At 36.1% G+C, this 15,026-nt stretch overlaps 1 protein-coding gene across 1 annotated transcript in view; it reads left to right on the top strand.

The window, feature by feature from the left end:
- Positions 1-460: 460 nt before the first annotated feature.
- LOC132554983 (probable G-protein coupled receptor 158) overlaps positions 461-15,026 on the top strand; it is a 97,303-nt gene continuing 82,737 nt past the window's right edge. The window contains exons 1-2 of the mRNA XM_060219311.1: positions 461-530; positions 1,854-2,504. Coding sequence (XP_060075294.1) covers positions 461-530; positions 1,854-2,504 — 721 coding nt within the window. The remainder of the gene's footprint in view (positions 531-1,853; positions 2,505-15,026) is intronic.

Below are 15,026 nucleotides of genomic sequence, written 5' to 3'. Positions count from 1 at the left end.
AGAACATAAATAAGTTCTGTCACGTCAATATGAACGCAGAGGTCTACTAGAAGGAGGAGGGTAATATCGACCCAACTATCTCATTTGTGATATAACACCTTTAGGAATTGAGGGGCGGGGCTAACATCGTTGCGTTGAGCCAATCATATTAATGGTATCATTGAAGAGCTGAGTTAGATATAATGGGTGTACAACGATCACTACACGTGTTCTGTGCTGATGAAGCAGGCTAGCTGTACGATATGTAAAGATGTTGTGAGAGAAAACTTTACCAGTTATATAGTCGATAATTGCGAGCCCACCTAGTGTGTTTTATGTGTGCAACACACGTGAATTTCATGGACGGTGGATGAAATTTCAGAAGTAACGCGGATACTATTCAGAAAGGATTTATATTTAACTGAAATGAAAAGACATCGCTTGTAGACTTGGATGTAGTTCTAAACGAGCACGTGGCCTTATGAAACAGCATCGGTTTGCGTTGATCGACTTCGATCTTTGGAAAGCACTGATTGCTCGCCCTATATCAGGTATGGCGCAGTACAGTACTAGTCTTAATTACCTGGTGAACCCCTAGTAGCTCTTTCCTACACTACTATATTTCAGAACAAAGCCTCACGACATTATCTCCTGTAAAAGTTTTGCGGTTTATACGCGTTATGAATATTTCAGATATGTGTGGTATATATCTGATTTGAATACTGAATTCCGAAGTTGGCGTTTTACATTGGTATTTAATTGTCTGTCACAAAATTCTGATTATGACTCGTTCCGGACCTACATTTCCCGAAAGTAGACATTTTTAAACACGAATTAAGAATCATGCAATAAGGTTATGGAACTTTTCTATTTCATGACGTTTATTTTGTGTGGGATATGTTTGGACTGATATAAAAACCTTGTTTTACGGTCACAATACACTTTGTTAATACTGCATTGGAAAGCTTACATACCAGTATCTTATATACATGTATAGTTTTATTTTTATCTCGTGTGTACATTTGAAAACGATACATTTCAAAGTCATCATTTTATGATTGACGTTTACTATAAACACCCCATATAGGTATATGATGAATTAACAATTCTTTTGTAACGACATAGTGTTATTAAATGTCTTTGTCACTTGAAAGAGTATCAACGATAGTCTTACTAGTTTTCAAATTTCATCACATTATGATATGATAATGTATTAGGTTTTGTTTGCTTGTTTGCTTGTTTGTTTGGTCAATGACGAATATCTAAAAAGAGTAAGCACGAAGCATTTATTGTAGAATTTTGAATGGTAACATTTATAACGAGTAAAAACAAAATGTCCACAGACTAGCTCTGAACTTGTGACATGGTATCGATCAATACAAAAAAAAGAAAAGAGTATTTGCCGAACTTGTTAGATCTCGTTAGACTAGGGAAACAGGACAGACAGCAAAGCAAACATTCTCGATTTCTTGCCATGAGTAGTTTGATCCTTTGACGTAAAGCCTTTTCGATTTTTGTCTCCGACAGATTACAGATCTACCTGCAATGACAAAGCTGTGGTGATTCTGTTGAGCGCTCTAGCCAGCTCGGAACAGTACAACGCCAACATATACTTCATACAGAATTTCGTTTTCCATCTTCGCTCTCAATGTTTCTTGGATCTTTCAGACGACTCCAAGTAGGCAGCTAATTTACGTAAAGACAACAAACTGAGAATTCCACGGGCATTGATTTATTCTTAAGATAATCCGGAACTTTGGTCCGAACTTTATTTCGGTAGTATGCTGACCTTGAAAGGAATTTAGACGTATTTCTGTACCCGGAATTTGTTTTTTTTTTCTTTAAAAGTGTGTGATAGCGCTTTGTTTTAATAGCGCTACTGTCAAGCAACATGATGAGTGTTCGGTCAATGTTTAAAATATGCTGGGGAGTATCATTTCTATCATACACAGCAAGTATAGTAGTGAATTACACAGCGGATACAATGCCGACTTCATTTCAACTGACAAATTATTCAACTGAAGCCTCGCATACGACTACTCCGCGGTCGACTGACCCCAACGAGGACGTTGTCGCAATGTTCTTGGAACAAGTCGAAAAATACGAACAAAATAAAGAAAATTGTACTACAGGTACTCAATACAATCTCGGCAAAGGTGTCATTCAGCAGTATGGAAAAAACAGATTCAAACCACAGGCACTGGTATCAGTAAACCGCGCCAACTTCCTAACTAGAATTTGGCGCGAAGCAGAATCGAAAGTAGTCGATTCGGAATACCTCTTTTATTCGCAAGTGCGCAATATGTTGGAAGGTGACCCTGAAATATTCGCAGCTGGAAACTGCTACGACTATAAGGAATTTAAAAGTTATATAATGTTTTGTCCGTATGCATATCGTACGGATGACGGAACAATTAATGTGAAGGACCTTTCCATTGCGTATCCCTATCTTGGAAATGATTCCGAATGGTTCCATTCGGCACGCATGCGAGCTAGCAAAGTTCATAACTTCAACTACACCATAGGTAAGTAAACCTTTTTCTTCCTGATAAATGATTTAACTGCTTCTGCGTTCATGCATACAATATACAAGCAGCTCTGTCGTTCTTCCCAGATAATCAATTCCGACACGCATGGTTAGCCTTCTGTGCTGAGAACATATAGGTACATGTAAGTCATGGCCTCACAGCTTAGAGTCAACTTGCCTACAACGAGAACCTGTTTAAAAAGACGCCCTGTTTATAACGACACCATTTATATGAGATGATCTGTCTATAGCAACACCTTGCATACCTAGTAAAAACACCCTGTGAAACAAGACGTGTCTATAAAGACTACTTACCTTTAAAGAGACCTATCTATGATGACTGAACACCTGTAGAGAGTTGTATAATTATACCTGTTCATGATCAATAAGAATCCAGTTTTTGAAAAATCCAGTAGATATCTCGAATAATCAATACTTACAGCAATATGCCCAATAAGACATGTGTATATAATAGGCACAGGACTCGCAACTGTCTATAACGACAATTGTCTACAATAACTACTTGTCTATAACGGTCATCGGTTTTATGAAGACAGGCAGTATAACTGCATGTAAACAAACTTATTTTTCGCAGATGTTTTTGGATTATAACATATTAATTTTCTGTCCGTAAAAATTGACTAAATAACATTTTTTTCACAAGAACCAACATTCTCTACTGACAAGACAGTTCAATACAATAAATATTTTCTATAGCTACATCTTGTATCTGCTGATAAGGGTCATCTTTCTGTTAAAATATCATTATCTATCGGTCGTTTCTGTATCAAAATGCTGCTATCTGTGAAGACCATATCTGTTAGCTACCCGTCGATAACGGTCATCTCTCGATCAAATATTGCTATCTGTCGGTAATCAGGTGTTATGACGATAACGGCCATTACTCTATTAAAGTTAGCTACCTGACAATAACTGCACCTTTCCTCCACCAACTTTCCTCTAATAATCGATAATGGCCATCTCTATGTCAAAATTCCACTTTCTGTCAATACCGATCATCTCTATAACAAGATTCCACTTTATCTCAATACCTAACATCTCTATGTAAAAAAAAAATCCACCATCTGTCTATACCGACCATCTCTGTGTCAAAATTCCACCATCTTTCAATACCGACGATCTCTGTGTCAAAATTCCACTTTATCTCAATACCGACGATCTCTATGTCAAAATTCCACTTTCTGTCAATACCGATCATCTCTATAACAAGATTCCACTTTATCTCAATACCTAACATCTCTATGTAAAAAAAAATCCACCATCTGTCTATACCGACCATCTCTGTGTCAAAATTCCACCATCTTTCAATACCGACGATCTCTGTGTCAAAATTCCACTTTATCTCAATACCGACGATCTCTATGTCAAAATTCCACTTTATCTCAATACCGACGATCTCTATGTCAAAATTCCACTTTATCTCAATACCGACGATCTCTATGTCAAAATTCCACTTTATCTCAATACCGACGATCTCTATGTCAAAATTCCACTTTCTGTCAATGCCGACCATCTCTATAACAAAATTCCACTTTATCTCAATACTGACCATCTCTATAACAAAATTCCACTTTATCTCAACACTGACCATCTCTATATCAAAATTACTCCCTCTGTCGATACCGAACATATCTATATAAAAATTCCACCATCTGTCAATACATACCATCTCTATGTCGAAATTCCTCCATCTGTTAATACCGACCATCTCTATGTCGAAATTCCTCCATCTGTCAATACCGACCATCTCTATGTCAAAATCCCACTTTCTGTCAGTACTTACCATCTCTATATCAAATCCCACTTTCTGTGAATACCGACCATCTCTATATCAAAATCCCATTTTTTGTCAATACCGACCATGTCTCTATCAAAATATCCTATACCTGTCGATAACGACCATCTGTCTATTGAAGCTTAGCAACTGTCAATAAAGGTCACCGCTTTATCAAAAGCGACCTATTTACCGAACAAGCTGTTTGTTACGGAATGCTGATATTTCCCAAAAGGATCCGGTTGACTGTTGCATGCGAAATATTTATGTATTTTGTAGGACCTGTAGCAAAACGTCAATAGTTACAGTTATTCTAAACCGCATCCGTGAGGACTAGTAGCTCTACAACTTACCATTGTCATTTTTTTACTCGAAGTGACAAAGAGCGTTGACTTGTTGTAAACTTTAAAGAACAGCAACGACAGCACAAGTACTCTGACTATTACTCTAACTTTATTTAAATTATGTGTATACTTTGTTGCATGGTGGTTAGACTATCGCGCCTAATAGCACCACAAGTACTGTAAGATGCAAGCATTTCTACGGTAGCATGCCAAGCCGTTCGTATGTTCAGTTTTTAAGACTTTAAGATTAGATAAAAGGAATATGAGGAGAAATGACATGGTTATGTATTGTAAATTTATTACTTAATATACCCGTTCATCTAAATAAGAATACTATTTAATCTAACGACTGAATTTAGCATCAAACGTGATAGTTTAAATGCTGATTCTTTCTTAAACATGATACCCTCCTCTCTACCACCTCCCCCCAAACCAACTTCCCTTGCATCCCCCCGATAACTTATAAATAAACAAATCATAGGATCTGTGGTGTGAAATGCTTTGTCGGAACACATCAGCCTCTACACCAATGTCAATGATAGGATTCACTGTTCTGATTTTGAAGATCAAGGCTAAAACGATCCTCGGGACACCTTGGACGTCAACGCCTTGTTACTTATAAACTGTTAATTTTGTTTTGTTTATTTTACATAAGAAATACTATCGTTCATCTTAAGATACACAATCAATACTTGTAATAAAAAAAACATTTACCCGTGTTGGTATATCACATTTTTTAAATAAGGATTTTTATAAAATATATTTATAGATTCTAGGTTGTACGCACCCGTTACGAAGACGAGGTTTCTAGCAAAAGTAAACAAGACGGGTCCTTGGGATTTGGCTGGTGTAATGTTCTGATACAAATCGATTACAGTGTCTGACTTTAGAGTGATTGGCAATTGCGAGCCGAATAGACCTTATGCAATGTGTATCTATGAGGAAATGATTTTTTTTTTAAATACGTCGTCGCTTTGAAGGCCAACCTGAGTGCAATCTTTTGTTGAAGTAACATATTACCAAACCTGAAATTATTCTTCGAATATCACACAAACATCAGTTATTGTGTATCGGGATCTGATATGTTGTTGTGAAATCGCTATATACTTGTACTGGAGAAACCAATAAGTGTGACATTGACTTTCGCAGATTTTGTTATGAAGCGGAAATGACGTCATAAGGGGTATATATATTGATAATGCATCTTGCTCAGATACTCCCATCATTGCAAATTGTCATCATGAAGAAACTTGAAGAAGATGTGGGACTTTATCCTTACTAGTTTGAGACCTATTTTGATTCCAGTTCTTCTGAAAATGACGGTATACAGGACGACGGAATTTTTTTTTTTTTTGTTTAATAAAAAAAAAAAGAAAAATTTAAAATAATTTGTTTTCTTTAGTCGATCATTTATAATGAAAGTATATTCTCATTGGTCGACACGATGAACTTTGACCGGGACGATTTCGTGCTTGTCGACGTCATCATCCTGAACGCTCACGATTAAATGTACAGTGAGGACTGCACCTAGTTTGAAGTAGTACCTGATTCATGGTGTCACATTTAACACAAACATCCACACCACTGATAAAACCGCTCCTTTGTATTCAAGACACGCTCGGGGCAGAAAAACAATGGTGGTTCACCAGAGGCTCGGCACTTACGTCTTTCTTCACCCTCGCCAAAATACAACTTCTATTATAAGACACTGATCGTCTATTGTCTATCTATGATCCTGCAACTGTCAGTGTCATTGTCGGAGTACGCCTGCACGTATAGTTTTGCTGTTTTCGGCAGCGAAGGAAAACAGCTGTATTGTAGCACGTACGTGAATTCTACGGAATTAATTTCTGTTTTTACTAACAGCTTACGTTTATCATTGTAAATAATTGTTGAAATAAGTGATTTCATATGTTTTAATGAACAAGTTTATTTTAAGAAAGATATAGAATGGCTGTCATATCCGTTTGGAACTATATCCACGCGGATCTATTATTTTGGCGTACGTCATCAGGCAAAAGTTTTGGTGGGTTGATTTGCAGTCAATGTTCAGGATAAATAGAATACCTGGTCAGTGTCTGAAAACATAAGCCGCAATTTGTCAGAAAGACAAAATACAGTTATATTATAAGACACTGACCAGGTATTCCTTATGAAGATATTAAAAAAGTAAAATTACTAGTTGATATTGGTATTTAATTACAATATTTCAGTGTATTTCTGAAATGGTCTATTTTGAATATTAGATTAGCGGCCTTTCACTAAGGGTCATATCGTTTAGACAAATTGTGAATAAACACACATGGGTATAGAGCAGGTCAAATCATCATTGGAGTATCTCTTCTACTGCGAATATTTTTGAAAAAATAAGTAAAAAAAGTTAAAGAAATACAGTATGCAAAACTCACTTGTTGTGTTACCTCAGTTTTTCACATAACTGCCTTGTTTTTGGTGTAATAATACGGAATCTTGTTTTCATAGAAAAACACAGCTGCCAGCCATTGCAAAAATTAGTTAATCTTTAAGCATATTTTTCACAGTGACGTTGTCAGAGTGAAAACCAAAACGGTTTACGTAAATGGATTGATAGGAAACTTTTTTTTGTATTTCAAACACATGAAACTGAAAGTGATTAATAATACACACGCATATGAATAAAACACTGGTCCCCTCAAATAGGAAATCTTTTTCTTATTTTATGTCTGTTTTAAAAACAAAACAAAAAAATCAAACAAATATGAATACAAAACAACAAGGGAATCGACATAAAGCATGTCACATAGTGATATGATTGAAGCCTTCAATCCTTCATCTGTATATACAAATCAACAGGCATTGTCACGTGTCCTCGGTTTATTAATTTATCAAATAATGAACGCCGTATAATAAACACAAGGAGATGAATCCTCCATTGAAGTCGGAGATTGAGAACATTCTGATTGATTGGATAAATCACGCGCTCCGCGAAATCTTAATCAAACGCGGCTTAGATCTATGTCAAAGCCTTGTCATTGAGACGCGTTGATAGAGTCTAAAAAAACTGTAGGAAATTACGAACCTATCATATTTTCTGTTTGATAAGATAACGATCATCAATATCTCTGGGGCCGTATTACTAATTAGTGTTATTAACAATCCAATAACAATATACATATATAAATATGTAAGCAGTGTCTACGTAATGAAAGGCATAATGCAATAAGATTAAAGCTCGAGGGGGAAAGAACCCGAGGCATGCCGAATGTCTCACTTCACCATGTGTCCCCTCAGTTTAAATTGCCATTATTATACACTAGGGAGGAACGATACTCGATTTCGTCTCTTATATCCCAGTTGTATTATTGAAGTTTGTGTTAATATATTAATCAACTTGTGACATTAGTGCGTATGAGTGGATGTTATTACTGATTTAACATCACAGGAGAGATACAGTATGATTCCTGCCGTAGTATCTCACCTGTACAAATATTCACCGTACTATTTCACAGTTTATTGTTTATCTTTATATGTATTGAAAAAGACAAAACAGAAAAATAAGTTCAATGAAAAAATCCAACGCTGTTGACGAATTTATAAAATATCTATGCAAATAGCACTTTCGTGACATTTATTATAAGGAACGATAACTCTGGCGTGGGGTCATTCCTAGCCTTAGTTACGATACCCTCCGCCAGGACTTCACAACACAATAAAAAGACACTCGTCACATTTCGGCTGATTCCGTAACTATTGGAGAAGGTAACCGGAATCAGCCGAAGGTAGTCGAAAGCCTTTATGGACAGTAGACCGGTACAGCTCCTTAGCAACGAAAAAGGATAATCTAAGAATGCAAACAATTAAGTTAAAGAGATGGTTGAATTTTCCTAGTTACACCGAAAACGTTAATATGTCAATTTAATAAAAAATGAAATTATTTTTTAGGATGGAAAATGAGAATGGCGTGTTCCATACTTTGGCACACTTGTCCTCTTTTTAAGAGCGGTATCTCTAGCAGCACACAGTAATGTTGTAAAGTGATGTGATCTTTGCTGCATTACCAATTATCAGCCGTTCAAATGTGATGCTCGAATAATAATGAAAAGATTTAAGATGATAGCGGTCCGATATACATGTAGTGAATGTAGTCACGAAGCATTTCATGTGAATTTTGTTTGTAATATGCTGTCACTGTTAATCGATAAGAATGTTTATGCGATGCTGATAAATTGTATTTGATCAATGTACACGTCTTAATTGAGTGTCCTTAGGGACATCAAAAGCGACTCTCATCACAACCATGTCTCCATATGTTGTATATACATGTCGTACTTTTACCGACAGTCTCATCTTGCAGCCGCGGTGAATGATCTGAAAACTTTTTATAATTTGTAAATACATCGTTAACACGCGAGAACAAATACGAATTATGGCCCGACGTTATCAGGTAAAAGTTATTCAAACATTAGAGGGAAATTGAAATAAAATAGACAAAAATATATGACACCACAGCATGTATTACTTATTGTGACGTCACAAATAAATAATGAGGTGACAGTATGGATTGTATTCGCCTTTCGACCATTATAAAAAATACATGATGTGGCTGTAAGAACCCACGAAACCTCAACAGTTCTGCTCATATACAAAAGAAGCCTCGAATATATATCGGGAGACGCCTAATGTGGAACCTTATGAATTTTAAGTCACAGCGACGCTTACATCAAGTGAAGTCTTTAGTTACTCAATTCTGGATCGAAATTTTTCGATCATCTTGACTTGTTTATCGAAATGTTAAATGATTTTCGTATTTTTTCAAGCAATTGTGAAGAATTTATTTGAACTTACATTAATCACTCCTGTTGAACCAGATGAAAGCGTTCGAGGTGGTCTTAATATGGAAGGAAACCCCTATTCCGTTTCTCGCCGGGCTATCGAACCAAGGGAATGTAGTTGAAAGGCGAGTGCGTTACCACTATATTATCTTCTATTTGCGGTATCTAGGAGACCGAGAATTTTTTTTTAGATATATAAATAATCTACAGTAGTTATAGTAGCACTTCGATCATCTGCCGTCCTTTCCTCTCTCCTACCATTTCATTCAATTCAGCGTTGTCGCCTTAATTGCCCATCTTCAAACTGACGTCGAACATCGCGAGGACTTTAAACATTTCAGGAAACCATCCCTCTGTCGTTATACATAATAAACAACAATAAATATAATAAAAACTCATTTACTCGGAGCAGAATGAAACGCAATGATTTTTTCTCTGCTCTTTGAAATTCAATTACCTTGGAAATTGGGGTTCAAAATATTGCGCAAAATAATGAGAGTCTAACGTCACAATCGATTTCCTCTCTCTCTTGTTTGAGTCTTCCTTTGAAACAAATTAAATATAAGTTTTCTATTGCCAATTCCACATGTAAAATTGATGGTATGTAATTTTCAATTAGAAATTATGTTTAAAAGAAATCAAAAGAGACTGGTTTTCATTCATGTTTAGGTCAATTAGCTTTGCTTCTATTCAAAAATCTTTCAATGAAAATTGTTCGTAGAACATTATATCTGTGTACTTTTGTTAGTTTAAGATTTTTTAAATCCCTTATATCATAACCTTTGTTTTTGTGAAATACACATTTCTGCAGGAACCCGCTTATCAGGTGGTAAAACTTCGAAACTGAATGTTCATAAATGTAAGATTTCGTTGCAGAACTGATAGCAAGACATGGTTTGTAACTTAAAATGATAAACATTGCTCTTTGTAAAGACGTTCTGCTTTTGGTATGCCACACAGACGTTCGATATCGGGATGCTGCACAAACCTGCAGAAAACCTATATTTATGGTTGGCCGGATATAGGCGTTTTAAAAACAGCTCTTTTCAGCTGATCAAATAAGAATAGTTTGATATAGCGCTGACTACAGGCAGACGATTCAGGATTCCTGACTCCTTCTTCTATACGGGCCATGTTGATTAGCGACAGAAGATGTAAATTCTGTTGAACCAAGCAATTTTATTAACGGACTGGGTGTTCGAGCTTCAGTATAAGGTAATTTGTTATAGTTAAGTATATAAAATGATCATGTACCCGTACAGTACAGAAAAATGTAAGATGAAGAAAATGAGTTTTAGCTAAAACGAGGTTAGGGACCAGAGACAACAGGCCAAAGACTTGAAAAAATTAAGGTTTGGTAGGTTAGATTTCAATTCAGATCACCAAGCAACTTACGTATGTCGCGGCATGGTGATAGAACCACAGTCTTCCTCGTTTAAGCTGACAAAATCGACTTTGAAGTAAGGTAGCGAAAGATACTTAATTTAGTCGCCGCTCACGATCAGGCAGTGAGGAAGGTCTTACAGTTATAACGCACTAGTGGTGATTTGTCAGTTTAACTTTTGTGTTTTCACGCTTACCGTGAACAGCACAGCATGCTGCCAATAATTTGCGACCCAGAACCGTATTTTTGTTGAAATGTTTTTGTCTTTACCGCCTTGATCTTGGATAAAGTATTGGTTTGTGCCAGTCATGGTTAGCAGAATATAAACTGAAACCATCTTGATGCGGATTTTGAGCCTTCGAGAGTACAAAAATAACTGCATTACGTTTTTCTTTTATTTCAACCTTAACCTTTTGATCGTGGTTAATTTTCTCAAGACTCGTGGTCGTGACCGTACCAAAAACTAAATTCACGCGAGATTGGCGATATTAGTATATTTACAACCACTAATCTAGAGAGATTTCGCATAGTCGCACCAAATATAAATAGGATGGAATATTTTTGCTCTTTTACGGTAAATTAACGTCAAAGCGGAAATTTTATCCGTGAAATAATAAGACACTGGTGAGGTAGACGGTTCTCTTACATCAGAATCGCAAAATTTTTATTCGTTGTTATATTATTTGACAGTTTTGATAGAAAATCGCGAAAACTTTGACTCGCGAAAGTTACCAGATATGCGGTAAGTAAGAGTGAGGCCGCCTAAAACGACCATCGATTGAGTTACTATCGGGTTGGAATATTCGGTCATACTTAATGCATGTGGACAGTAAAAGTGCATCTCAAGTCGGGTCATATACATGGTGTACGATCATTGGTTAAGCTAGGACATAGTGACGAACGATTTGATAAGGGCCATATGCAGTCGCAAAACACTGCACATCCATAATATATAAGTGTGTACATAAAAGCTGGAGTGAAATCAGCGAGCACGCGGGATTGATAGTGTTTACATGTCAGTATGTGTTAAATAACATATATCCGAATGTCTTAAGATTACGAGGAAATTACGAGAACTTCCATGAAGTAAAGGAGTCCCGGTGACTAGAAACTGAATGATGCAGTGCGCTGGAGTGTTCAAGCATCACAGCCGTATCTGTTTGCCAATCGAGGTATGCTTATTAGTACATGTACTTTAATAACACTTTGATAATTTGATAATGCTTGTTAAAAGAAGTTGTTTGGCTTAAATCAACCCATCATATCAATAATGACGTCATTGGTTGATACGCTGCCTTTTGATTGGCTGAAATAGACGCGCAAGTATTTCCCAAAGGCATTTTCTATTTGAGAGGTAAAGCTATAATGATTATAATGTTCCTCGTCGTTTAAATTTTAACTTTAAAACAATCAACTCCATGTAGCGATTTGTATTTCAATTACCCATATGTTACACTAACACGTAAAGGGATTCCTAAAATATGTTTCGTTGAACGAATTTCCATTTTATGTCCTAAATATCTGTTAAGTTTGATGAAAAAGAGTTATGGAAGTGTAATTGCTGAGTAATGACGCCACTTTTACCAAGCACTTATGACGTCATACGATTTTGACGTCACTAAATAAAAAAAAAATTAACAAAGAATTAACGTAATTAGATTTAGAAACCTGTGAGATTCCAGTATTCATATATTCATTTACTTTTCACAGGTGGCTCAGTATAGTTCATCCTTTCAAAAATCAGTTTAGTGGAATTATTTTCAAATGAGTACTCTGGAAGTCATTCTAATGCTTTCTTAAAAATCAGAAAAAAATGTCCATAGACATTTGCTTTGAGTTATTTTCTCGATGTGAACCGCAAATTAAACGTGAAGTCTAATATAACTGTACTGACAAATGCTACAGAAGGATACATATTTGTACTACTAACCCGGAAGAGACCTGCATCCAATCATTGAAGACAACTCTCCTCAAGATTTCCGGTTTTAGGAGTAATTCTTCTTAACCCTGAAAGTAAACATTCTCAGCAATGCATCTACAACAACGCAAATGTTTAAGGTCTTCTTCCTACACTAATATAAAATGACATTGATTTATACAGCTGAAAATGTCCATCGCTCGTGCGTTTGTCGTGTAAGGATATTACAACGTAAATCAATTCAAGGTCAGTATAGATCAAGGATGGCGCCATTTATTATGTCACTTCGTTTGTTGATACTAAGGCTATATAGTTAGAACATTTCAACAAAAAACGGGTTATTGAAGAAAGAAATTGTGGAAAGGTTTCTTAAATTCCCATTGAAATCTGGAAAGACTCGCCATCTCGGCCACACAAAGGCATCAACATCTGCATTCGCCATACGGCTAAAGTAAATCTTCTTAAGTTTCACATTTATCAGGTTCTGTCGACACTGCCAATCTATCGGCAGGCCAATGTGACAACTAGATCGCCAGCATCCGATTTCATTCCCTAATCAATCGGTCACAGGTAATTCGGGGAATTTGGTTTGGCGGGATACAAGATATCATATTGTATGGATTTATGGAAACAAAACTACAACAAGGCAGTGATACAATGTAGTGACAATCATAGTTTGCCGTGTTTGACCGAATAGGCGAACCGAACAGTTAGAAAAAGGTGTTTTATGGAAGTAGTGCTTTGGTTTTGTATCATAAATTTACGAAAATATAAATTTCTTTTAAAAGTAATTCAAAATTTCATTTACCTGGAAGACGAAGCATTGTACAGGACGACGTATTCAAGTTAGACAGAGATGGACGAAGTGTAGCTAGTGTTTTCTAATTTACTTAATAAACAGGATTGAAATGGAGTTCATATGAGTACATATCGACCTTTGCACTAAAACAATTCCACCACTGTCTTAAATTGATGACGCGATGCATTGTTCAACCCCCCCTCCCCCCCCCCCCCCCCCCCAAAAAAAAAAATAATAACCATAACATGACATGTTTAAGTTTATGATATAGAGTTTTGTTGATTTAGTTTGACCTGAAACCAATCGATTTAAAAGGGACTAAAAATGAACAAAACGCTTTTCTATTGTTAAATGGCTGTTTGAGTGCATTCGATTTCAGTACCAACACATACTGTGTTCTCGATAAACACCTATAGAGAGCATATTAAAATACGAAAACATCGCTATTCATGTGCCAGGTGCATTTTAATTAAAACATTGTATTAAAATCGTGGTTGTTCGTAATTAATACTTTCTATAGGTCTTTGTGTAATAAAATATGGCATTTTTGAAATAGGAATTGTTTGCATGCCTCAAACAATTTTGTCACTAAACATGAATGCAATTTCTGTTTTGCTACTTTATTCATTATTTGAAAATGCACGTCCAATTGTCTATTGTATTGATTTGGATTGGATATAATTCAGGCGTGTTGATTCGGATTCCGTTACTTTATTTTTTTATGGTTTGACATTTATTGTCCCTGGACAATTTCCTGTAAGTTAAATAAGAACGAAGTAAGCGCCGGGAACACCATACAAGGGTATCTGATTATACTATACACGCCTAGTCTCCTGGCCTAGTTGCATTCTGACTATAAGTCTAAATATGTCCGATTTGATGAATTCTCGACCCCATGATGACTTAATTGTTGTACTGAGAGCAGTAGAATATATATTTTTGGTGTCTTGTCATTCGAAGTGAAAGCATGTTTTTTGTTTTCTAGCGATCTTGTCATCAAGTGAAAATTCGGGTGTTTTGCTACGATAAAACGCACTTAAGGCGGTCTGTCTCAAGAAACTGCTAAACAGAGTGTCCTTTGCTACACCTAATCCTGATTGCCCTTCATAACATTCGACTGGTTTCCTGTATGTTGTTCTGTGAGGTCGATGACCAGCTACTACAAGGGAACCTCGCCTCAATTTACTCTGGTTATAGATATGGCGTTAAACCTACCAAACACAAAATGTTCTTGACATTAGGTTGACGTTTGCTTTTCAGCTGTCCTACTATAGGATTCTGTTTGTAGAGAAGTATGTAAGAAAGGAAACAAACCATTAAAAACAATTTGAAGTTCGAACTTATCTAAAATCAGTAAAAATTGGAATTCTCAGAGAGGCGGAAGTTGGCGCCATGCAAAATGTACAATACACATTTTGACTTATTTATCGGAGAGAAAAGCATAATTTCACCATCAAAAACAATGAGAA

Source organism: Ylistrum balloti, unplaced genomic scaffold (assembly GCF_031769215.1).
Source record: "Ylistrum balloti isolate Yb309-2 unplaced genomic scaffold, AGI_CSIRO_Ybal_v1 Utg370450, whole genome shotgun sequence".
NCBI classification, from domain to species: domain Eukaryota; kingdom Metazoa; phylum Mollusca; class Bivalvia; order Pectinida; family Pectinidae; genus Ylistrum; species Ylistrum balloti.
Note: the sequence above shows the minus strand (reverse complement) of the source record. Positions and strands in the feature narration are given on the sequence as shown.